The following is a 27,259-nucleotide window of genomic DNA, read 5'->3' as shown; positions in this document are numbered from 1 at the left end:
GACAAGGTATCGAGAGAGACAGTTTGATGTTGACTACTGGCGGAGACATTAACAAGACAAGGTATCGAGAGAGACAGTTTGATGTTGACTACTGGCGGAGACATTAACAAGACAAGGTATCGAGAGAGACAGGTTGATGTTGACTACTGGCGGAGACATTAACAACACAAGGTATCGAGAGAGGCACGTTGATGTTGACTACTGGCGGAGACATTAACAAGACAAGGTATCGAGAGAGACAGGTTGATGTTGACTACTGGCGGAGACATTAACAAGACAAGGTATCGAGAGAGACAGGTTGATGTTGACTACTGGCGGAGACATTAACAACACAAGGTTGTTACATACCATTGTACTTTACTTTGTTCGATTTCGCGCTCAAAGACTTGTACGTGAACCGGATGTGTGACCGGATATATGACAAAGGACATTCCAGAACGTGCGGTGTAAACACGTCAACATACAGGTGTAGCGGCACAACACCGCGGCTATTTACTCATTTATTGGACATAAATACAAACTACAGCTTGCGGTGAGTACCGTACATACAAACCCAATTGTATATATTGTTTATAATTGTTGTTGACATGCTGTGTAGATAAACAGCAAAGTATTATAGTTGTCTATTTATAGATACCCACCCGGTATGTTGCACGGGTGTATACAGGTGTGCTTAGCGTATTGTATATTTATTAATAGGGTATTATACGACATGTACAGTTATATAGATGATATTTTAGAGATATACCAATCATGTAGCATTATGTACATATTAGTTAATGTCTACATAGTCTGAATTACGGATGGTCATTGTTATATGCACACGTGTAACGTGAGTGCATGTCAGTGTAGTAAATATTAAGGCGTCGTGTGTCATACTTTCAGTAATTTAAGGTGTAGTCATTTTATTGCATATATGTATTATATCAGTCAATATAACGGTTGTAAATAGGTTAGGTTAGTTGGGCCATAATTATTTAGTAGTATATTTGTATTATATTTTAGTTTAACCCATTGGTGAGGATAGACCATAATGTGGTGTGGATGATCCTGGAAGGATCATGGTCAGAACAGAGTCCTGACAGGCACATATGCCAGACTAATGTGTGGTGGAGCGAGGTGGCCTGGGTACTGTGGTTGCGACTCACAGCCAGAACCTTGATAGACAGCCATGAGTGGTATTCTTTGCTGGCAATATAGAACTGTTCGTGATGAGGCTTGATGGTGCCCGTCTTGTGAAGAGAACTGGGTTTCTTGTTGACACTCCATGGTGGAAATCTGCCCACCAGTGTAGACTATTTAGGTGACCTCATAGACAGTGATGGAAATCTGCCCATTCCTAGAGTGAACCATTTATTTGTGATATACACGTATGTTCTTGTTAAATGTGTGAAAGTGAGTGTGGATGTGCAGTTGTTCATAGTGTATAGTGTAATTAAATGTTGTAAATAATGTAAATACAGTGTGTTGTGTTTCTATCTCTGCACCAGATTGGACAATATGCTCATCCCCATTTTTGGTGGCAGCGGTGGGATAGTGTGATTGTTTAATTCCGTGTAGAGTTTGCTATGCGCACATTTGTTTACATTGTTGATTGTATATTTTTCATAATTATTGTAACAAATATGGCTGCCTTTAGAGACCTGATATCATTAGGTAAGGAAATGGGTTTGTCAGGTTTACCGCTCGTTGAGTTTGTACGCGGGGAACAAGACAGAGAACGCGATGAACGTCAACTTCAACGTGAATCGACTAAACAAGAGGAAGATAGGCGACGGCACGAGCGTGAACTCCAATCAGAGAAGGAAAAGATAGTTCTCCAACGAGAACTCGAGAAGGAGCGTGAAGAAAGGGCCATAGAGGAACATCGTAGGAGAATTGAAATTCTCACTTTAGAAGGGAATTTAACACTAAGTCTGAGGGAGACGGTCATATTTCATCGATGCGTGGTCCTAAGCTTACTCCGTTTGATGAAGATAAGGACAACATGGACTCTTATCTACAACGGTATGAACGGTACGCGACAACGCAACGTTGGGACAGGTCGCTTCATTGGGCTACTAACCTCAGTGTTCTTCTAAAGGGACGCGCCTTGGACGTGTTTTCGCGTTTACCGAGGGAACAATCGTTAGACTACGATATACTCAAAGCGGCGCTCCTCAAGCGATTTGATATGACGGAGGACGGTTTTAGGAAACGGTTCAGGACAGGTAGGCCAGAGTCTGGAGAGACATTTACACAGTTTGCAGTAAGACTAGAGAGTTATTTTGTTAGATGGCTTGAGATGGGTCGTACTGATAAGAGCTTTGATGCACTTAAAGACTTGATGGTTAGGGATCAGTTTCTACAGGCTTGTGGTAACGAACTGACGCTTTTCTTAAAAGAGCGTATCCCTTCGTCGATTCAGGAAATGTCGAGATTGGCCGACCAATATGCCGAGGCCAGAGGTAACCCTACTAACTTAGTTCGTCCTAAGATTGGTAAAAGTTCGTCGTAAGGAAATCCAAAGCGCGATCAATCGGATAGTGCGAAGCAAACATCTAGTGCTTACCCAAGGGACAGTGTAAGGCAGTGTTACGTGTGCAAAAGTACTGATCATCTCGCGAACAAGTGTCCGAGAAAGGGGTATAAGAATCGCGTGATGTCTGTTACGGATAAACCAACCCAGACTGTATCTGTAGGTAGGAAACAGAGGAGGAAGGAGATCAAGCAGGAGGTTTCTGTTGATGTGGAGGTGGATGATGGGGAAAGTCGTTTACAAGATGGGACTCACATGAATGTATCTTGTAACGTCCCGGCTCCGACACCTTGTAAGATGCCAGTTGTGGAAGGCGTAGTTGGGAGTCAACGAGTTTCCGTCCTGAGAGACACTGGTTGTTCAGGTGTGGTGGTTAAAAGAAGTCTCGTGACTGAGGATCAGATGACTGGCGAGGTTCGTACATGCACTCTTGCAGATGGCAGTTCTTTGAAAGTACCAACTGCCACAGTAGTTGTGGATACACCATATTATGTTGGACCTGTAGTTGCCTGGTGCATGGAAACCCCAGTCTACGACCTTATCCTTGGTAACATAGACGGTGCTAGAGCCCCAGATGAACCAGATTCAAGTTGGAATCAGAGGATGGCTGATATAGCAGTTGTTGAGACCAGAGCTCAGAGGAAACTTAAGGAACGACCTTATCGTACCCTCAAGGTACCAGCGGCTTTGAAGGAGGTTCAACCATCTGATATAGAAACAGCTCAACAGGAAGATGATAGTCTTGTCAAGATTAGAGACATGGTTACAAGTGATGAGGTAAAGGAAAGACGTGATGGTGGAAAATCGAGATTCTTCAAGCATCGCGGTCTGATATACAGAGAGTACCAAAGCCCAGCAGTAGCAAACGGGAGAACGTTTAAGTAACTCGTAGTTCCTACAAAGTATCGTGAGAATGTACTTCGCTTGGCTCATGAGTCAATGATGTCGGGTCATCTAGGAGCAAAACGGACTAGCGACCGAATCATGATGGAGTTCTTCTGGCCAGGGGTTAACGCCGACGTAACCAGGTTTTGTCGGTCTTGCGACGTCTGCCAGAGGACGTTCCCGAAAGGACGCGTATCGAAAGTTCCTCTAGGAACGATGCCCCTAATCGACATACCGTTTCAACGTGTCGCCATTGACATCATAGGGCCTCTTCAACCAGCCACTGATCGCGGTAATAGATACATCTTAACCATCGTTGATTATGCGACGCGATACTCAGAGGCTATAGCTCTGAAGGGAATAGAGACTGAGCGAGTGGCTGAAGCGTTAGTTGATGTGTACAGTAGAGTGGGCATTCCGCGGGAAGTATTGACCGACCAGGGTAGCCAATTCACATCGGAACTTATGCGTGAAGTGAGTCGTCTTTTATCCATTCGACAGTTAACAACCACTCCGTATCACCAAATGTGCAACGGCTTTGTAGAACGTTTCAATGGTACCCTGAAACAGATGCTCAAAAGAATGTGTTCAGAAAGACCCAAAGACTGGGATAAGTACCTCAATGCTTTACTATTTTCCTACCGAGAGGTACCGCAAGAAAGTCTTGGATTTTCGCCTTTTGAACTGTTGTTTGGCAGAACTGTGCACGGGCCGATGATGATTTTGCGCGAGCTTTGGACCAAGGACGTTCCTGATACCGATGTCAAGACTACATACCAGTATGTGGTCGATTTGAAAGAGAGACTTGAGGAAACTTGTAAACTCGCGCAAGAGCAGTTGAAATCTGCTAAGTCCCGACAGGCCAAATATTACAACCGGAAGGCAAAGGATGTGATCATGGAACCAGGAAAGAAGATACTTATTCTTTTACCTACCAAACGCAACAAATTACTGATGCAATGGAGGGGGCCCTACACCATTGAGGAGAGAAAGGGAACAATGGATTATAGGGTGAATGTCGACGGGAAGGTCAAGACCTTACATGCGAACTTACTCCGTCGTTATATGGAACGCGTGAACACGCAATCGTCAGCCGTGGTAACAGAACCTGGTGTTCTATCTGTAGTGTGCGCGTCAATCGTCACAGATGACACGGGAAGCGACAACGAGGATGTCTCTGAAAGACAGTTAGAGACGACACCCAGTCCAATCAGAAAGGAATCAGTTGATGATGTGAAGATTTCTGATCAGCTAGATCAGACACAACGACGTCAGATAAGAGACATTCTTAGTAACTACTCTGATGTACTAACTGATGTTCCGGGGAAAACAACATTAGTCGCGCATGAAATCAGGCTTACCACTGACGATCCAGTTAGAGTGAAAGGTCGAGTTCTTCCTTTCCATATGAAAGAAACCATTCGCAGGGAGATGGATCAGATGTTAACTATGGGGGTAATCGAACCTTCGGAATCTCCATATGCGGCTCAAGTAGTCATCGTCAAAAAGAAGGATGGATCGAATCGCTTCTGCATCGATTATCGTCAAATCAACAGAGTCACCGTATTCGATGCTGAACCTATGCCTAATGCCGATGACATCTTTTCACGATTGGCTGGTCATAAGTATTTTTCGCGTTTGGATCTGAGCAAGGGGTATTGGCAGGTGCCAGTGGCGAAGACATCCAAGCCAAAGACAGCCTTCACTACACCAGTTGGATTGTTCCAATTCACTGTGATGCCTTTCGGCTTGGTAAATGCCCCTGCAACTTTCTGTCGCCTGATGAGAAAGCTTCTCTATGGAATGTCAAATATAGAGAGTTTCATTGACGATATCCTCATATATACACAAACTTGGGAGCACCATGAGCAAATTCTTCGCGAACTGTTCGACCGTCTCCGGAAATCTGGCATCACTGCAAAGCCGTCAAAGTGTGCACTTGGATATCAAAGCCTGGGTTGTCTGGGTCACGTGGTCGGAGACCAGCGGTTGTTACCGAATCCAGACAAGGTTAAGGTGATTCTCGAAGCACCACGACCAGAAACCAAATCGCAAGTTCGATCATTCATCGGGTTATCTGGATTCTATCGCAAGTTCATCGCAAACTTTGCTGCTATCTCGGTTCCGTTAACGGACCTTACAAAGAAAGGCCAACCCAACAAGGTGATCTGGAAAGAGCCCCAAGAGAAAGCCTTCACTTCTTTGAAAAAGATGCTGTCTTCAAGCCCAATCCTTAAGCTTGCTTATCTCGAAGCCGATTTCACTCTTAGAACAGACGCTTCGGATACGGGAATCGGTGCCGTCCTTCTACAGGAGGAATCTGGTGACCTACTTCCTGTTGCGTATGCAAGCAGAAAGCTAAAGGGAGCAGAGAAAGCTTATTATGTTGTCGAGAAGGAATGCTTGGCGGTCATTAACAACACAAGATTCCGAGAGAGACAGGTTGATGTTGACTACTGGCGGAGACATTAACAACACAAGGTATCGAGAGAGACAGGTTGATGTTGACTACTGGCGGAGACATTAACAAGACAAGGTATCGAGAGAGACAGGTTGATGTTGACTACTGGCGGAGACATTAACAAGACAAGGTATCGAGAGAGACAGGTTGATGTTGACTACTGGCGGAGACATTAACAACACAAGGTATCGAGAGAGACAGGTTGATGTTGACTACTGGCGGAGACATTAACAACACAAGGTTCCGAGACAGACAGGTTGATGTTGACTACTGGCGGAGACATTAACAACACAAGGTATCGGGAGAGACAGGTTGATGTTGACTACTGGCGGAGACATTAACAACACAAGGTATCGAGAGAGACAGGTTGATGTTGACTACTGGCGGAGACATTAACAAGACAAGGTATCGATAAAGACAGGTTGATGTTGACTACTGGCGGAGACATTAACAAGACAAGGTATCGAGAGAGAGGTTGATGTTGACTACTGGCGGAGACATTAACAACACAAGGTATCGAGAGAGACAGGTTGATGTTGACTACTGGCGGAGACATTAACAAGACAAGGTATCGAGAGAGACAGGTTGATGGAGACAATGGGAAGTTTTTATGGTGGCCATCATGATCTCATTGATCTATTGGTATTTTTCAGGAGTCTCGATTGATGGATTGATATTGACTTTGAATCATGGTTTAGTTGATATGTTGGAATTCATTGTTCTTTTCCCAGACAGTAAAAAAATGACAGGGTTTCCTTTTTTACATTGATTGAAAAAATTCCGGAGTAAAGGGGTTAATTTTTCTGATGTATTTCGATTTGTTTGACGTCTTGCTTGTATGACTGAAAATCAGAAATGTTCCGTTGGGTTGGGAGAGATCCCCCATTTGTGGCCAACACGATGGTATACCAAAAGGCTTATTGCATCTTGACCTTTGACATAGCAACTTTCATCATTCCTTCATTTCTTCAATTTTGGGATAGAGTAGAGTTTATCTCTTTGCCGTTATGACACGTGTACTACATAGACTGTAATGTTAGCACCAAAGTCGTATAACTCTCGTGAGGTAAAATAGCTTTATTTCTTTCTTGAAAAGGGGGCGAATTCGTCCGTGTATTGGCCACACTGTTAAAATTACTTCTTTGTCCCATATACCATTGTTATACCATTGTTTTAGTAATTGTCATCCTACAAACATCCGTTTGTAAGCATCAAATCCACTGTTTGTCGCTGGTATGACATTTTTGATCGATATGTTTCCAACACTTTCAAATTGTAAGTGATCTTTACCAGAGACGTGTATATCAGATGTATACGTCCCTGTCTTTACCAAACTGTGAGCTGTAAGCTGGGGTTCTAAGTTAGTATTACCTCTGACAGGTGGTACTTCGCACACGCCGTATCTGATTCCGTACCCGAATGGCGATACTCGGGATACGTGTCAATAAGTCTGGATGGTATACTATTGGTTACCGATACTTAACGAGAAAAAGTATTAACTTTCTAAAAACTAAGACTGCTACAAACAGCCTTAGTTATCAGTAAGTAGCTACAGCAACTAAGAGAAGTTGGAGATAGATGGACAAACAGAAGCTCGCGTAGTTATGCCAAGAATTAACTCAAGAGTCGGCTAAGACTGTGACAACAATTTACATATTAAAAATACTGATAAAAAACCCAATAAAGTTTGGATATGTCCCCAACCTTTTTCAATCTTTCTCGATTTTCCCGCATTAACCTTTCACCCTGACTGTAAGCAACATATTTTTCATATTTAGTGAACATGTATAGTGCTGATAAAAATATGGTTTATGAGAGAATACAATATTGTTTGATAAGAAAAAGTATTTCGTTATTAGCTTTGTGTGAAATGGAGTTTGGAGATAGCAATCCAAAAATAAAGGATTGTTTATTGTATTCAAATGGAATACATCATATAAGCATCAAGCAAGGTTGTGAAACTGTCAATAAAACTTTGTACTTTCTGACACTCCCACAAAACATCGCATCTAAAACTAAGGAGGGTAATGACGTGCTTTACAAAGGAAATGGTTTGTTGTTAAATATAGTGGTGAACTTTTAACCTGTTAGTCAGATGGTACAGTGGGGTTTCCATATAGTGTGGACTAATCTGGATGTTTATTGTTTTATCGGTCGTTAAAATCTGCTACAGTAGTGGACAGAGTCTGTGATTTTAACGATTTACAACCACAATCAAAACAACAGCGGCGACGTGCGTGGAGTAGTTTTTAACATTCGGATTTCCCTGATTTTATCAATTACATTATATATATGTTTACAGTCAATTCTCTCATTGGTACCTCTGTGAATAGTGACATATATCATGTTTAAACAAGCGACTTAATCAAATTAAACAAACAACAACAACAATAGCTATCCGCGGTACCCGGTAGTGTTAATTGTCCTCTGGAAGGCTCCGGTAGGCCTATAGTTGATAAAAACATCTCTATCCAATATCACATGATCCTGATAAGAAATTCCAACCTGGTTTATACGCATTAAAACAAAACCAGACAACTTGGTTTTTTGTTTTATATTTTTGTTTGTTTGTCTAATTTCCCCTTTACATGATACCTGTCGTTGATCAATGGCTTCAGGTGAACACTCGTTGTAACGTCTGTAAAAAAGGGATACAACTTAGAAACATAAGTCCGTCTCTTCTGTCCAGAGAGTTACCCCCGTTGTTATATAATAAATACTAGATCCATGGGTATCCGACGATGAAGAACCGCGGGCTGGAAATTCGTGCGAAGTGTATTCAACACCAAAATGAAACCGAAATCTCCGAATAACTACACTACTAAAGCACAGCGGTAACAGACGGAAAGGAATTCCTAACCAGTATACAGAGTCAGAATTCTATTTCTTGATATCGAAAATAGGATTGAGTTTTTTAAATACTGGCCAAATAATGAGGAGACACCTAATGTATGATATATCGAAAAACAGTAAATATTATCTCTTTCTATCAGGAAATGATTATTTGATATAAAAAATCGAACTCTTGATAAAAAAAGTGAATAAATCGTAAACCGGTGCCTCATGAAAAAGGGATCCACAAACAGGTATACAGAGTGTATTATATGTACAAATCTAACACAATAGTAAGCGAAAGGAAACTGAATTCACATACACCAAAACGAGTAGACGTTGCAGTCCCGTGTACGAAGAAAGATAACCCCTGCACCAAAAGCAGACACTGCAAGGAACAGCTGTGACTTGTGTTTCCCGCGGGAAACTTTTCATATGCCTACGTCATATGTGACGTCATCGTCATTAAATAACAAATATGGCGGAACGGGGACACAAGGAAATTTCCTTTGAGCTCTTTTATCCAAAAAATCGAAGTGGCGGGAATCCATATGACCACAAACAGTAAGAGTGCATTTTAATAGCTTACTGCGACACCAATCGTTAGGAAAATGTCTCTTAGGCATAACAAAACGCATCGAATTTCAATGATACACTGATCGTGATCATGGTTTCCTCCTGTTTTTTGGTTTGTTTTTGTTTAACGTCCTATTAACAGCCAGGGTCATTTAAGGACGTGCCAGGTTGTAAAGGTGGAGGAAAGCCGGAGTACCCGGAGAAAAACCACCGGCCTACGGTCAGTACCTGGCAACTGCCCCACGTAGGTTTCGAACTCGCAACCCAGAGGTGGAGGGCTAGTAGTGTTAAAGTGTCGGGACACCTTAACCACTCGGCCACCGCGGCCCCCCTCCTGTTGTAACACCTGTGATACATTATGAGGCTTATATTCAGTTGTTTTAACTGATTTGCACGCACGTGTATCGCGTGATTTTCAGCCGTAACTTTAAAAGTTGTGCAGTACAATAAATACGTACATTATAGCTGCATAGACCTAGCTAAAAAAATTGCGGTTTGCAATCAGTATTCTTTGTTTTTAATTCAGCTTTTTAAAATGAGGTCTGAAACAACTGGCGCTCTTTTTAATGCCTTTGTTTCTATAAGCCGATCTAGGATTCATTGATGTCCGATCATACTGGCGTTATGCATTGCCATAACCTACTGCGTGACTGTACAGTGAGTAGCCTGACGCGTGCGCTCTTCTTTGAAATCTTGTGTAAAATAGATTGGAATATAATTTTGGCCAAAATTATCAATGCCGCTGCACGTACAACTGTATGTCAACTTATGTGTTGAACCATATACTGACATATCCAAGTTAAAAATTGAATGATTTTCACATGGCAGGAAAGAAAATCCTTTCATTTGACATTATTTCACGAACCTAGGGCTTTATTACTCTTCTTCCATTAAAATGATAGAGTACTCTAGGCGTCGATTTTCAATCCTAATAAGTCAGTCATGCTGGTATGATTTTTCCTGACACGAGGCATGTACTTTAAAATTATTCCATTGTTATGTTTTTATCTATTTAGACTTACTGACTATGAGTTCTGGAGAAAAATCGCTGAGGATAAAGCACATATTGAGGACCAGTTCGCCAGGAAGATGCTTGCATGGACAGCTTCTGTTCGCAAAGAATTGTCCAGTCTTCAAACTTACAAGGGTAATTAGTTAATGACGCCGTCTTTGACAATGACAAGCTTTATACGGAATGGATTTGTTGTATTTGCTTACATGGATCTAGCGTGCGTCACTTTTTAGACATTTGATTATGTTAACCTTTAGGTATCAAGTCAATTTATTTCCAGGGCTCTTTCTGTGGGCTTTCTGGGGCCGTTAATGAGCCCCATTCCCAATTGGAATTATTTCATTTTAAAGCCAAATTCCCAAAAGTTTAGGAATAGTGTTGAAACTGGGCCCAGAAAGGACAGTCCGAGCTATATATTTGCCTTGAAAATTGACATACAATCCTGAAACTACAATATCATACTTTGCATTCTTATGTTCTAACACCAGTCGTCTTGTCTATGTAATTTTTTTTTGAAAATGAGAGTTATCAAAATGCCAATGTATTTGAATAAAGTGAAGCAGCAACGAAAAAAGCATGAAATATATAAACTGTAAATCTGCTACAGATCCATACCTGACCAAGTCCCTAGAGATGGAAATGGCGTTCTCCAACCTAAGAGCTGACCAGGCCGAACGGAACTCCATAGCATTCACCCGACTGGCACGTCACCTGGAGAGGTATGCATGCGACATCTCTACCAACACGCCAATAATTTCCGTTCGAAATAAGAACATTCTTCGTTTTGTCGTTTTTACAGGACGATAATATCGTTATATCACAGCGAATTAACAAGTAATGGGGTAACAGTCGGATGTTAGTAGTAAACAGAATGCACGTCTGTACGTAATTCGCTACAGAAAGACGATGTAAGGGCGCCGCGAACGAACGAATTCACGAATCCCCCAATGTCAGGCGCCATGGTTTAGTTACTTCACAGGCGTCTGCTTCTGGTTATCATTAATAGAAAAATTATTAGACCCTAGTCTACTCATACTATATGTTGATATAGTAAGAGTAGGGCTAATATTTTCCCTACTACAAATGATGTAAAACTAACCAGAAACAGACTTCTGCGCTTACTTCACTTAAACCTGAATGCAGAATTCTCGTCGGTCGGTGTAGAGAGTGTATATTGTACCCAGTAGACAGATACCCGTGTACGTCCTGTATTTACAGGGAATCAGCCGAGGTGGTGTCTGACGAGTACACGGGACGTATGATGACATATCGACAACTATTGAGGACACTTAGCAAAGCAACCGCCACGTGTCACCAGATACAGCAAGTTGGTGTCTCCATTACTTACAAAAATAATCATATTTATTTCTACATTTTTTATGTTGGTTTTGTATTGTTAAATTCCCATAAACAGTAAAATGTTAGTAATATTATGATTTAGTCCGTACCAATCTGACAGTAAAATGTTAGTAATATTATGATTTAGTCCGTACCAATCTGACAGTAAAATGTTAGTAATATTATGATTTAGTCCGTACCAATCTGACAGTAAAATGTTAGTAATATTATGATTTAGTCCGTACCAATCTGACAGTAAAATGTTAGTAATATTATGATTTAGTCCGTACCAATCTGACAGTAAAATGTTAGTAATATTATGAGTTAGTCCGTACCAATTGACAGTAAAATGTTAGTAATATTAGGATTTAGTCCGTACCAATCTGAGAGTAAAATGTTAGTAATATTATGATTGCGTCCGTAGAAATCTGACAGTAAAATGTTAGTAATATTAGGATTTAGTCCGTCCCAATCTGACAATAAAATGTTAGCAATATTATGATTTAGTCCGTACCAATCTGACAGTAAAATGTTAGTAATATTATGATTTAGTCCGTACCAATCTGACAGTCTGTTCTGTCGATGTGGACATTATATAGAGGACGGAAAACATTTTATTTTTCATATTCCATTGTATAATGTACAAAGAAATACAATTCTTAGACATTTATTATGGTATAGAACCTACGAAAGTCTTATATGTACGGTTATAATTTATTGCTTATGACAGTGTTAGGTATAAAACCAAACGAAGCTATTTGTAAGCATGTTCAAAACTTCATTACAATACATGTACATGTCGCTATTGAGTGTCATCTGTTCAGCCGTTACCTCCTTTACTTCCTATCTAACCTACTAAATCTTTCTCATCCCTTATCCCTTCTTCTTCTTATCTGTTCTTTGTATTAAAAGGCCACTGCTTAATAACTTAAGTTTTATCATGGAGAGGAACTTGATTAGTTTAATATAAACAGCTATGGTCAATTCAATTCAATTCATTTATTGACTTTAGGTCTATGACCCATCAGTACATAAATTAATATTCATGTATTTATATATGTATATATATATATATGAATACAACATGAATTATAATAAAATTACAAAACGTAATTGACTTATTATAATTAAATACGGAAACCGATTAACCGACATATGTACTATATTATGAGGAATATTAATCAACCATATTGTCTACTGGCAACATCAGCAAAAAAAATACATTGTAACCACTTAATCTTACAAGGTCAGTTCAGGACAGTATTGGCCAGTGGACAACACTTACAATACCAACAGACAGTGACATTTTATACAACATACATGTATCACATTTTATACAACATACATGTACCACATTTTATACAACCTACATGTATCACATTTTATACAACCTACATGTATCACATTTTATACAACATACATGTATCACATTTTATACAACATACATGTATCACATTTTATACATGTATCACATTTTATATAACATACATGTATCACATTTTATACAACATACATGTATCACATTTTATACAACATACATGTATCACATTTTATACAACATACATGTATCACATTTTATACAACATACATGTATCACATTTTATATAACATACATGTACCACATTTTATAACATACATGTATCACATTTTATACAACATACATGTATCACATTTTATACAACATACATGTATCACATTTTATACAACATACATGTATCACATTTTATACAACATACATGTATCACATTTTATACAACATACATGTATCACATTTTATACAACATACATGTATCACATTTTATACAACTACATATACCACATTTTATACAACATACATGTATCACATTTTCACACATTTAACTATAAATTGTAACATCAATCGCGATTTAACAGAAACTTTTGAGGAAACGTACGAAGTTGAGGGAACACGTGACGGCCATATCTCGGATGGACGAAAGCAGACAGGAAGTGGCTCCAGAACTCAAGGGTAGCATGAAGGAGATCCGGAGGAGTGTGGACACAGCTACCAATAAGTGTCGTCAGGCCCAGCAGAGACAGACCTCTGTTGTAGAGGAAGCTAAAGAGGTGAGGGTTCCCGGTTAATATACTGTTTTACACAACAGAACCCATCTCAACTTACCCAATAGTCAGTAGGTAGTAGTAGCTGGTCACATCGCCAGGTGTTCACGACATGAGAAATTAGTAATGGCATTGTGTCATATAATAAAACAAATATGGACATCATTTTCTGTTCATCAAGAATAGACCTCATCTGAAGTCCATAATCATATAATACGTTTGATATCAGAGAGAGTGGCAACTCCTACATCTGATATTGTGTCTAATCTGGACCATGTTTGTTTAATAGGTAAATTAAAGAAATAGAAAATCTTACGGAAAACATTTTTGACATTGATATAGAGTTTACCGATAATGAGACTATTATGTATTGCAGCAATCACAGAAACTCAAGGCCTCCTGGATAAGCAAGGAGGTCCAACGGACGGAATTCCTTGTCCAGGAATGGCTTCAGTGTCTCACGGAGAAGATGACGTCACTGGACACGGACGATAGGGAGTAGGTACAACTATTTTACTGGCCGGTCTAATCAGCAATACCTAATTACTTCACAGTAACCACAACACTAACACTATTAAAGTTTATGTTAAGTATTCTTTAACATTTGCTATGTTAACCTGTACCATCAGTGAAACAACATCTACGGAACTGTCAAACGTTATTGAAATGTTGATACTTTGGTGGTGCTACGCCACGCGAGATGGAAGCGTTACAATATATCCAACGCCCACCCTGGTCATGTTTATAAACAGTAGAAGATTCTGCCCCGCCTAAAGGTCATGAATCCAAACCCCACACATCTCTCTGGCAGCAAATACCACTGGACTGGTGTCCACTATAGATTCGGCGGTCATTCCTTTTTTCGGCATAGCCGTTTCTTTTGGCCCCGGATATGTGGCGAAAGGTGGCGTTACTGGTCAAGATGAAGTATGTGATTGGTCAATGTAGCGGTAAATGCAAAATGCAGATATGCAGTTAAAGACGAAACAAAATTAAGATTGGATGCAAGCTGAATAAGTGGATGTATCTATTCAAATGACACATTAATAAAACCATATTCCTTATTCAAATGCAGTCTTATTATCACCAAAAATGATTCAAACTGATATAATTTTGTTATCCGTGCTGAAACTGCGCATTTACTAATTAGTTCGTTAATTTATTTCACCATTTTTACATTATAACCACCAGCATTAAAACTATGCCGTTTATCTTTTTTTTTTAAGATATTGTTTGTTGTCTGTGTATTCTGTCCAGGCGTCTGTCCATTTACAACTCTCCTCATTTGGTACTCGTGTTTTTACTCTGGTTACCCCCATGTTACGAGCTCTGACGTAACTGACACGGGCTGTCCATTGTGTAACAATAAGCTATGTGCATCATGGCCTTAGGTGATGTAACTCTAAACCATTAGCAATCTAGACTTGAGACATACGTGTAGAATGTTCCTGTCTCTGAACTATTCCTCAAGTAATATTTGAATGTTAAATCGGTATTCGTATGAGCGTTTTTTCCAGGAGAGGAAGTGTTAAAATTTTCTTGTATGCTATCAACAACAAATATATTTTGATGAGTTAATTAGGCTCCAGTCAGTAATATAAAACTCTTGACCGTTTTACCTCTGGTCCGACGCTGGACGGTAGAACGTCTGTGGTCAGGACCAGAGGAACATCTGGCTAAAATAATCCGACACAAAGATAGAATATAACGTGTGTTTTCTGGTTGTAGGTACGAGTGCAAAGCACTGAAACTATCCGATTCTGTCTCCGTACAGGATATGGTGGAACGGTTGGCGGAACACAAGAAAAAGGAATTCGTCATCAAGGTATCCACTCTGTACCAACCCGCAAATGATCTGATAATCGAAGCATGTGTTTTTGTTTTATGATCTGATAATCGAAGTACGTGTTTTTGTTTTATAATCTGATAATCGAAGCATGTGTTGTTGTTTTATGATCTGATAATCGAAGTACGTGTTTTTGTTTTATAATCTGATAATCGAAGCATGTGTTTTTGTTTTATAATCTGATAATCGAAGTACGTGTTTTTGTTTTATGATCTGATAATCGAAGTACGTGTTTTTGTTTTATGATCTGATAATCGAAGTACGTGTTTTGTTTGATGATCTGATAATCGAAGTACGTGTTGTTGTTTAATGTAAACTTTATTTTATTCATTCATTGGTAACACCTGAAAAGTAGACACAATCAGAAAAAAATACAGCATGAAATGGATTCAGAAACAAGTTTTTTAAAAACTTATATTAATCCGTCTCCGTTAATGACTCATCAATTTAGCATGGTAACAAAGTGGGAGAATGAATATGAATATTGAAATAACTCTATATTGGAAAGAGACAGGTAGTGGGAAATGATAAGATGAGAAGGGAAAGAGAAAGAGGGAGACTGCCGATACCATTGTTCATTTAAAAAGAACTGCATGCTGATACAACTGTGAAAACGATAAATACAGAGTTGAAACGTGGAATTAATCGAATCTCTTGGAGCTGATAATGAATTGTTGCACACATTTAAAAATCAAGGAATTTTCGTCAAAAGTTAAGTTGTTGCTGCCAAAAAGTAATATTTCTGTCGAAATAGGATGATTTAGGGCAAAGAGGGAACGATTTCGAAGGTCGGAAAAAAGTCTACAATGTAATAAAAAATGTTCGTTAGTTTCATCAACTTGACAGTAGGAGCAAAGTGGACTATTAACCAGATTCCTACGAAACAAATAATATTTTAGTGAACTGCACTCCATCCTCAATCTTGCATGGTGAATCTGACCCAATCTACTGCCGATAAGAAAATATGGTGGGACTTTAAGATTTTGTGCGTTTAGATGATATTTTAGTTTAGTTGTTGTTTGATGATCTGATAATCGAAGCATGTGTTTTTGTTTTATAATCTGATAATCTAAGTACGTGTTTTTGTTTTAGTTTCATCTAAACTTGGTCTTCACGAGACACATGTTAATCAGAGGAGTTTCTGTCTGGGAATTTAATCAACAAGTTTTATAGGATATGGGAATTTGTGTTTCCGAAATAAAACTTTCGGTACGGGGAATGCTTCAACAAAGAGTATCGCGGATATATGTGTTATCAATGTTAACTATAACATGTAAAGAAAAAAAAAATATTTAAAGAAAAATGATAAAATGTGGTATGAGTTGCGCTTGGTGTGAAATATTTTTAGCGTGAATGAGAGAGGATATAAAATATGTATGTAGTCCTGACCATTTTCAGGAGTTGGATGTGGACTCTGATTTGACATTGTCCCCGCCTCTGTCACCCGTTTTCTCCATCCCTGATGGTGCCTTCCTGTCCGACGTAGAAACAGACCCGGTGGAACGACTAGGCAACACGTCAGAAGATCGGTCAGTGGGATCGCCTAATCAGGAAGGACTCACGGTGGAACTAGAGGTCAACTATCATAGACCTCAAACTTACAATGGTACGTCAACTATCATAGACCTCAAACTTACGACGGTACGTCAACTATCATAGACCTCAAACTTACGACGGTACGTCAACTATCATAGACCTCAAACTTACGACGGTACGTCAACTACCATAGACCTCAAACTTACGACGGTACGTCAACTATCATAGACCTCAAACTTACGACGGTACGTCAACTATCATAGACCTCAAACTTACGACGGTACGTCAACTATCATAGACCTCAAACTTACGACGGTACGTCAACTATCATAGACCTCAAACTTACGACGGTACGTCAACTATCATAGACCTCAGACTAACGACGGTACGTCAACTATCATAGACCTCAAACTTACGACGGTACGTCAACTATCATAGACCTCAAACTTACGACGGTACGTCAACTAACATAGACCTCAAACTAACGACGGTACGTCAACTATCATAGACCTCAAACTTACGACGGTACGTCAACTATCATAGACCTCAAACTTACGAATGGTACGTCAACTACCAAAGACCTCAAACTTACGACGGTACGTCAACTATCATAGACCTCAAACTTACGACGGTACGTCAACTATCATAGACCTCAAACTTACGACGGTACGTCAACTATCATAGACCTCAAACTTATGACGGTACGTCAACTATCATAGACCTCAAACTTACGACGGTACGTCAACTATCATAGACCTCAAACTAACGACGGTACGTCAACTACCAAAGACCTCAAACTTACGACGGTACGTCAACTACCATAGACCTCAAACTAACGACGGTACGTCAACTACCAAAGACCTCAAACTTACGACGGTACGTCAACTACTATAGACCTCAAACTAACGGCGGTACGTCAACTATCATACACCTCAAACTTACGACGGTACGTCAACTATCATAGACCTCAAACTTATGACGGTACGTCAACTATCATAGACCTCAAACTTATGACGGTACGTCAACTATCATAGACCTCAAACTTACGACGGTACGTCAACTATCATAGACCTCAAACTTACGACAGTACGTCAACTATCATAGACCTCAAACTTACGACGGTACGTCAACTACCATAGACCTCAAACTTACGACGGTACGTCAGCTATCATAGACCTCAAACTAACGACGGTACGTCAACTATCATAGACCTCAGACTTACGACGGTACGTCAACTATCATAGACCTCAAACTAACGACGGTACGTCAACTATCATAGACCTCAAACTTACGACGGTACGTCAACTATCATAGACCTCAAACTTATGACGGTACGTCAACTATCATAGACCTCAAACTTATGACGGTACGTCAACTATCATAGACCTCAAACTTACGGCGGTACGTCAACTATCATAGACCTCAAACTTACAATGGTACGTCAACTATCATAGACATCAAACTTACGACGGTACGTCAACTATCATAGACCTCAAACTTACGACGGTACGTCAACTATCATAGACCTCAAACTTACGACGGTACGTCAACTAACATAGACCTCAAACTTACGACGATACGTCAACTATCATAGACCTCACAAACTTACGACGGTACGTCAACTATCATAGACCTCAAACTTACGACAGTACGTCAACTATCATAGACCTCAAACTTACAATGGTACGCCAACTATCACACACCTCAAACTTACGACGGTACGTCAACTATCATAGACCTCAAACTTACGACGGTACGTCAACTATCATAGACCTCAAACTTACGACGGAACGTCAACTATCATAGACCTCAAACTTACGACAGTACGTCAACTATCATAGACCTCAAACTTACGACGGTACGTCAACTACCATAGACCTCAAACTTACGACAGTACGTCAACTATCATAGACCTCAAACTTACGACGGTACGTCAACTATCATAGACATCAGACTAACGACGGTACGTCAACTATCATAGACCTCAAACTTACGACGGTACGTCAACTATCATAGACCTCAAACTTACGACGGTACGTCAACTATCATAGACCTCAGACTAACGACGGTACGTCAACTATCATAGACCTCAAACTTACGACGGTACGTCAACTATCATAGACCTCAAACTTACGATGGTACGTCAACTACCATAGACCTCAAACTTACGACAGTTCGTCAACTATCATAGACCTCAAAATTACGACGGTACGTCAACTATCATAGACCTCAAACTTACGACGGTACGTCAACTATCATAGACCTCAAACTTATGACGGTACGTCAACTATCATAGACCTCAAACTTACGACGGTACGTCAACTATCATAGACCTCAAACTAACGACGGTACGTCAACTACCATAGACCTCAAACTTACGACGGTACGTCAACTACCATAGACCTCAAACTAACGACGGTACGTCAACTACCAAAGACCTCAAACTTACGACGGTACGTCAACTACTATAGACCTCAAACTAACGGCGGTACGTCAACTATCATACACCTCAAACTTACGACGGTACGTCAACTATCATAGACCTCAAACTTATGACGGTACGTCAACTATCATAGACCTCAAACTTATGACGGTACGTCAACTATCATAGACCTCAAACTTACGACGGTACGTCAACTATCATAGACCTCAAACTTACGACAGTACGTCAACTATCATAGACCTCAAACTTACGACGGTACGTCAACTACCATAGACCTCAAACTTACGACGGTACGTCAACTATCATAGACCTCAAACTAACGACGGTACGTCAACTATCATAGACCTCAGACTTACGACGGTACGTCAACTATCATAGACCTCAAACTAACGACGGTACGTCAACTATCATAGACCTCAAACTTACGACGGTACGTCAACTATCATAGACCTCAAACTTACGGCGGTACGTCAACTATCATAGACCTCAAACTTATGACGGTACGTCAACTATCATAGACCTCAAACTTACGGCGGTACGTCAACTATCATAGACCTCAAACTTACAATGGTACGTCAACTATCATAGACATCAAACTTACGATGGTACGTCAACTATCATAGACCTCAAACTTACGACGGTACGTCAACTATCATAGACCTCAAACTTACGACGGTACGTCAACTAACATAGACCTCAAACTTACGACGATACGTCAACTATCATAGACCTCACAAACTTACGACGGTACGTCAACTATCATAGACCTCAAACTTACGACAGTACGTCAACTATCATAGACCTCAAACTAACGACGGTACGCCAACTATCACACACCTCAAACTTACGACGGTACGTCAACTATCATAGACCTCAAACTTACGACGGTACGTCAACTATCATAGACCTCAAACTTACGACGGAACGTCAACTATCATAGACCTCAAACTTACGACAGTACGTCAACTATCATAGACCTCAAACTTACGACAGTACGTCAACTATCATAGACCTCAAACTTACGACGGTACGTCAACTATCATAGACATCAGACTAACGACGGTACGTCAACTATCATAGACCTCAAACTTACGACGGTACGTCAACTATCATAGACCTCAAACTTACGACGGTACGTCAACTATCATAGACCTCAGACTAACGACGGTACGTCAACTATCATAGACCTCAAACTTACGACGGTACGTCAACTATCATAGACCTCAAACTTACGACGGTACGTCAACTACCATAGACCTCAAACTTACGACAGTTCGTCAACTATCATAGACCTCAAAATTACGACGGTACGTCAACTATCATAGACCTCAAACTTACGACGGTACGTCAACTATCATAGACCTCAAACTTACGGCGGTACGTCAACCAAACATAGACCTCAAACTTACGATGGTACGTCAACTATCACCGACTTTAATACAGACTATGTGTAATGTTTGTTAGAATTATTTGTGTTTGTCTATCTGTATTAAAGTATGTTCTGGTTGAATTGTCTTTATGTCTTGTTCCAATGATAATCGGTGTCTTTACACCTTCTGTTTTGGTCCCTATTTGTCTGATTTGTTTAACATACATGTTCTAGGTGTTACAAACTTCATATACGAATCTACGTCCATAGAGAAGATCAATTGTAGTGGAGAAAGTAAAGTCGGTCGATGTAGTGGGGCGTCTATGAAAGCCTTCCTGCCAGGGGATGAGTTCCCAGCCCCTCTAAAGGGAGAAGGTGACTGTGGTAAGTCGTTATACATAGGAAGGAGATCTGCCATCCTTTGTATTATAGTCTATTATCTCGCTCCTGTCTCATTGTCAAAGAACAAATGGATTATCTATCAAAAGAATTACAGGAATATCGTCAAAAAATGTTTTTACCAAAGTCAATAAATAGTCTAGGCAAATATTTTATTTACATCATTCTCATTTTTGGTCTTTAAAACTGGTGGGTGGGGGGACGGAGAGAACATTGAATGGTTTCTCATTGAACATAATATATCTCGTATGACAGAATATCTCGTGTAACAGAATATCTCGTGTGACAGAATATCTCGTATGACAGAATATCTCGTGTGACAGAATATCTCGTATGACAGAATATCTCGGGGGACAATATCTCGGGGGACAGAATATCTCGTGTGACAGAATATCTCGTGTGACAGAATATCTCGGGGGACAGAATATCTCGGGGGACAGAATATCTCGTGTGACAGAATATCTCGTGTGACAGAATATCTCGGGGGAGAGAATATCTCGGGGGACAGAATATATCGGGGGACAGAATATCTCGGGGGACAGAATATCTCGTGTGACAGAATATCTCGGGGGACAGAATATCTCGTGTGACAGAATATCTCGGGGGAGAGAATATCTCGGGGGAGAGAATATATCGGGGGACAGAATATCTCGGGGGACAGAATATCTCGTGTGACAGAATACCTCGGGGGACAGAATATCTCGTGTGACAGAATATCTCGGGGGACAGAATATCTCGGGAGACAGAATATCTCGTGTGACAGAATATCTCGGGGGACAGATTACACGATATGTTTCGCTCGTGCTGTCGTACTCGAGAAATATATACAACGGGAAACCATTCTATATCCTGTATATGCATTGTATTCCGTAAACAAATGATGTAACTCGGTCTACAAATCAATAAGAGTTCTACCTAATTAAACAATGTCTTTTTTGTTATAGAAATATAAAAACAAGTTCTGAAGAACTTTTAGATAAGACATCATCACCTAAATTTATTAATAACTTCAGAATCATTTAGATCGATAAATTTTGATATATTTCATGTGCCTTTTAAAAACAGTCCATGTCCTTGTACGAGTCAAATTGAAATAAACAGTGTTATCAGTTTAAACAAATGCATAACGACCAATTTACATTCTAAGGGAAGCAACTCCTTAACTATAGGCCAAAGTATTCGGTAATTATCTACAACGTAAGTAAATCTTAGTTGCCTGTAAGTACACGATGTACTAGTATTCCCTCCAGTTTTCTATGGGCTACATTGCTATTCAACTGTGATTGCCACTTACGCAATTACTTATTAAAACAAACCCCACTTACAATATTTGTTAGACATTTACATAGGTATCTAATCTCAAATCACACATATGTTTATCTATCTTAAAATTCATTTTTTTTTTTTTTTTTGCTGTTTTTTTTTTGTTTGTTCGATCAGTCCAACAGATACCTTTCTGTTTGACTTGTCATCACCCATAGCACTCAGTATGTAAAATTGTCTGACAACACGTTCCGCATTGTTTAATATAGATAAAGTCCATCCCATGTCTCCATTTACTGACGTAGGGAGTATAGCGACCAACTCACAGGAAAAAGACTCATGCTCGATTTTTGAAGTACTCTATACATGTGTACTAACTTTGTCCCAAAACTGAGGCACCATTTGTTCATTATTGTACAATTTTGTAAAAGTTTCTGTAAAGTTTTGCTGGTTTTTGTTACAGTGAGTGCGGCGATGCAGTCGAAGACTGTCCACGTGCCCCGGGGGGACGGGAAGTCTTACCACGTGGTTGTTACCAAGGATTACAGAAAGAAGTCTGCCCGGGAGATATCTATACGGTGTGGTGGGTATAGCCAAGTAACTATTGGACTTCCAATGGACTTCCATAGTAAACTACTGTTTTCTCGATAACCATAGAATATTTACGTATGTACATGTATATGATACATATTTTGTACGGAACAATATAGAAATAACATGGTTATAGGAAAGAAACAACATGGTTATATGAAAGAAGCAACAGGGTTTATATGAAAGAAACAACAGGGTTATATGAAAGAAACAACATGGTTATATGAAAGAAACAACATGGTTATATGAAAGAAACAACAGGGTTTATATGAAAGAAACAACATGGTTATATGAAAGAAACAACAGGGTTTATAGGAAAGAAACAACATGTTTATTGGAAAGAAACCAGGGTTATAGGAAACAAACAACAGGGTGATATGAAAGAAACAACAGGGTTTATAGGAAAGAGGCAACAGTGCTATAGGAAAGAAACAACGGTTTAATAGGAAAGAAACAACAGGGTTTATAGGAAAGAGGCAACAGTGCTATAGGAAAGAAACAACGGTTTAATAGGAAAGAAACAACAGGGTTTATAGGAAAGAGGCAACAGTGCTATAGGAAAGAAACAACGGTTTAATAGGAAAGAAACAACAGGGTTTATAGGAAAGAGGCAACAGTGCTATAGGAAAGAAACAACGGTTTAATAGGAAAGAAACAACAGGGTTTATAGGAAAGAGGCAACAGTGCTATAGGAAAGAAACAACGGTTTAATAGGAAAGAAACAACGGGTTTATAGGAAAGAAACAACAGGGTTATATGAAAGAAACAACAGGGTTTATAGGAAAGAAACAACAGGGTTATATGAAAGAAACAACAGGGTTATAGGAAAGAAACAACAGGGTTATAGGAAAGAAACAACAGGGTTATAGGAAAGAAACAACAGGGTTTATAGGAAAAAACAACAGGGTTTATATGAAAGAAACAACAGGGTTTATATGAAAGAAACAACAGGGTTATATGAAAGAAACAACAGGGTTATATGAAAGAAACAACAGGGTTTATAGGAAAGAAACAACAGGGTTTATATGAAAGAAACAACAGGGTTATATGAAAGAAACAACAGGGTTATATGAAAGAAACAACAGGGTTTATAGGAAAGAAACAACAGGGTTATAGGAAAGAAACAACAGGTATATGAAAGAAACAACAGGGTTTATAGTGAAAGAAAACAACAGGGTTATATGAAAGAAACAACAGGGTTATATGAAAGAAACAACAGGGTTATAGAAAGAAACAACAGGGTTTATAGGAAAGAAACAACATGGTTATATGAAAGAAACAACATGGTTATAGGAAAGAAACAACAGGGTTTATAGGAAAGAGGCAACAGTGCTATAGGAAAGAAACAACGGTTTAATAGGAAAGAAACAACGGGTTTATAGTAGAGAAACAACAGGGTTATATGAAAGAAACAACAGGGTTATATGAAAGAAACAACAGGGGTTATAGGAAAGAAACAACAGGGTTATAGGAAAGAAACAACATATTTATTGGAAAGAAACAACATGTTTATTGGAAAGAAACCAGGGTTATAGGAAACAAACAACAGGGTGATATGAAAGAAACAACATGGTTATAGGAAAGAAACAACAGGGTTTATAGGAAAGAAACAACATGGTTATAGGAAAGAAACAACAGGGTTATAGGAAAGAAACAACAGGGTTATAGGAAAGAAACAACAGGGTTTATAGGAAAGAAACAACAGGGTTATAGGAAAGAAACAACAGGATTATAGGAAAGAAACAACAGGGTTTATAGGAAAGAAACAACAGGGTTATATGGAAGAAACAACATGGTTATAGGAAAGAAACAACAGGGTTATAGGAAAGAAACAACAGGGTTTATAGGAAAGAAACAACATGTTTATAGGAAAGAAACAACAGGGTTATATGAAAGAAACACCATGGTTATAGGAAAGAAACAACATGGTTATAGGAAAGAAACAACAGGGTTTATAGGAAAGAAATAACAGGGTTATAGGAAAGAAACAACAGGATTATAGGAAAGAAACAACAGGGTTATATGAAAGAAACAACAGGGTTTATAGGAAAGAAACAACAGGGTTATATGAAAGAGGCAACAGGGCTATAGGAAAGAAACAACATGTTTATTGGAAAGAAACAACGGGTTTATAGTAGAGAAACAACAGGGTTATAGGAAAGAAACAGCATGGTTATAGGAAAGAAACAACAGGGTTATAGGAAAGAAACACCATGGTTATAGGAAAGAAACACCATGGTTATAGGAAAGAAACACAATGGTTATAGGAAAGAAACACCATGGTTATAGGACCGCAATAACTTTTCTAAGGCGGAAATGTTTGTAGGATAGAAATAAGTGTTATAGGACGGAAACAATATGTTATATTTTTTTGTTGTGTATAGTGAACTGCGCATGTTACTATCATTCTATAATGTTTTTATGTCAGAGCGTGTATCACTATATAAGGATGTAAACCCGAGTGTGAACGAATTTTCTTTTCTTTCTATGTTGTTTGAGATTTATGTGTATTTTGTGTTATTTCTATTGCTCTTCAAATTTGGAGGAAATAAAGAAATAATAATGACATTATTCACTATTTTCTTTAAAAACATTATCGATGGCCACGTTACACTTCCATTCCAGGTCAGAAGCTTGAGGTCTGCTCTATGGCGCTCAGGGACGGGATGCTGTTCGGCTACAAGAAATGTCGGTTTAGTGGTAAAGAGAAGGGAGGCTACTTCCCCGCGGACTGTGTTGTTGTCTACTAAAATGTGGATATGTTAGTTTCTCAAAATAAATATTTATTATTGGATCAGTGATCAGTTAATGTCGTTTTTCAGCGTCTTTTGTCAATTCCACAGCTAGGCGGACTTATGTCTGTCTCTGGGGTGTAACCCACAGTTTCTGTTCATTCCATTCCTAAACGCTCAAGGCCAACCAAGCTTCAAAGAAATCGATCGAAAATGTAGATCTCCGGGCAAAAACGAAATACTGCACTAAACACGTGTACTCAACCCGGGAGAGTTTGATACTTAAATTTCCGTTTTAATTTAAGTTCCTCTTATATCCAACCTGTATCAGTGTTATCAAATTCCAGTCGAATTTCGCGCTGTCAATGGGACCCGTTCGTCATCGATTTAATTTCAACGTTTTAATCAATATATTCCCCCATGAGGACGTTCGTCTTTTATGGAGCATATCTACATAAATTGTTGAAAGTTACATTGAGCAAACGTTGCTTTTTTTTACTCCGGTGGCACAAACGTTCCTGAAGTCAATACAGTCAATATAGTGATGTCGGACAAAACGACGTCATTTAGTGGCGACATTTTCGACCGATTTCTTTGAAATTTGGTAGCCTTTATAATTATGATATTAAGGTGTGCTTAAGAAGTTTGGGCTATCTTATTACTGGTTATCCTCAACTGTTCAAATTAAACATTGACTTTGTACATAGAGTGAAAGGTGAGGGTTATAGCATGTTACCCAACCATTTTTAAAGTGGTGCAAATCTTATTTAAATACAACAACGCTCTACAAAATAACCATGTATAAAGAAAGCATATCTACATGATTCGGCAACAATACAGTGTACTGAGGACGAAAGGCTGGGTGATACCAGGTCTGATAACATCTATAATTGATTCTTATTGTTACAGAAATATGTGGAATCAATGCTCAATCTTTAAACTATTGCTATTTGATGTAAATTGAATATCATTCTAGTTATACAATGTAATGTATATATAACATATATTTACATTTGCTCCGCATTAGTTGCCACCATACGCCTGTAACGCCCAGTGCCTCAGGCTATAACACCCAGTGGGTCATGTGACATTAAAAAAGGCAGGATATTTTTGTGTTGGTAAAGTTTTTTTCAAAGTTGGCGAAAAGGGTAAGCAATGTAAATATAAGTATTAAACAGTGGTCTTAATGTTGTTATAGTCGATATGGCAGCAAGATGTATGGTGGGCAAATGTAGCATGGGTTCCCATGCCATTTTATACATTTTATACAGAAATACGGGTTGCCTCCCCTACCACAGGAGTAGTGTATCCGTCACCTGGCCTGGTCTAGTTTCACGTGTGCCCTAAAGCATTCTCATCAAACCAATTCGAAATCTTTA

General features: G+C 39.2%; 2 protein-coding genes across 3 annotated transcripts; both read left to right on the top strand.

Annotated features, from left to right (window-relative positions):
• Positions 1-425: 425 nt before the first annotated feature.
• LOC117328853 lies at positions 426-25,957 on the top strand. 2 transcript variants are annotated; one of them, XM_033886433.1, is made up of 12 exons: positions 426-532; positions 1,006-1,370; positions 10,289-10,419; positions 10,892-11,003; positions 11,503-11,611; positions 13,516-13,707; positions 14,078-14,199; positions 15,430-15,526; positions 16,946-17,153; positions 21,130-21,279; positions 23,021-23,140; positions 25,774-25,957. In XM_033886433.1, the coding sequence occupies exons 3-12, from the start codon at positions 10,362-10,364 to the stop codon at positions 25,896-25,898; spliced, it is 1,293 nt and encodes a 430-aa protein (XP_033742324.1). In that variant the 5' UTR covers positions 426-532; positions 1,006-1,370; positions 10,289-10,361; the 3' UTR covers positions 25,899-25,957. The 2 variants fall into 2 exon arrangements, with proteins under 2 accessions (XP_033742324.1, XP_033742323.1); XM_033886432.1 differs by lacking the exons at positions 426-532; positions 1,006-1,370 and adding an exon at positions 8,817-9,260.
• Positions 2,125-3,403, top strand: LOC117329978. Its single transcript, XM_033888209.1, has one exon. The coding sequence runs from the start codon at positions 2,642-2,644 to the stop codon at positions 3,401-3,403; it is 762 nt and encodes a 253-aa protein (XP_033744100.1). The 5' UTR covers positions 2,125-2,641.
• Positions 25,958-27,259: the final 1,302 nt, after the last annotated feature.

The sequence above is a fragment of the Pecten maximus genome, chromosome 6 (assembly GCF_902652985.1).
Source record: "Pecten maximus chromosome 6, xPecMax1.1, whole genome shotgun sequence".
Lineage (NCBI taxonomy): Eukaryota > Metazoa > Mollusca > Bivalvia > Pectinida > Pectinidae > Pecten > Pecten maximus.
Note: the sequence above shows the minus strand (reverse complement) of the source record. Positions and strands in the feature narration are given on the sequence as shown.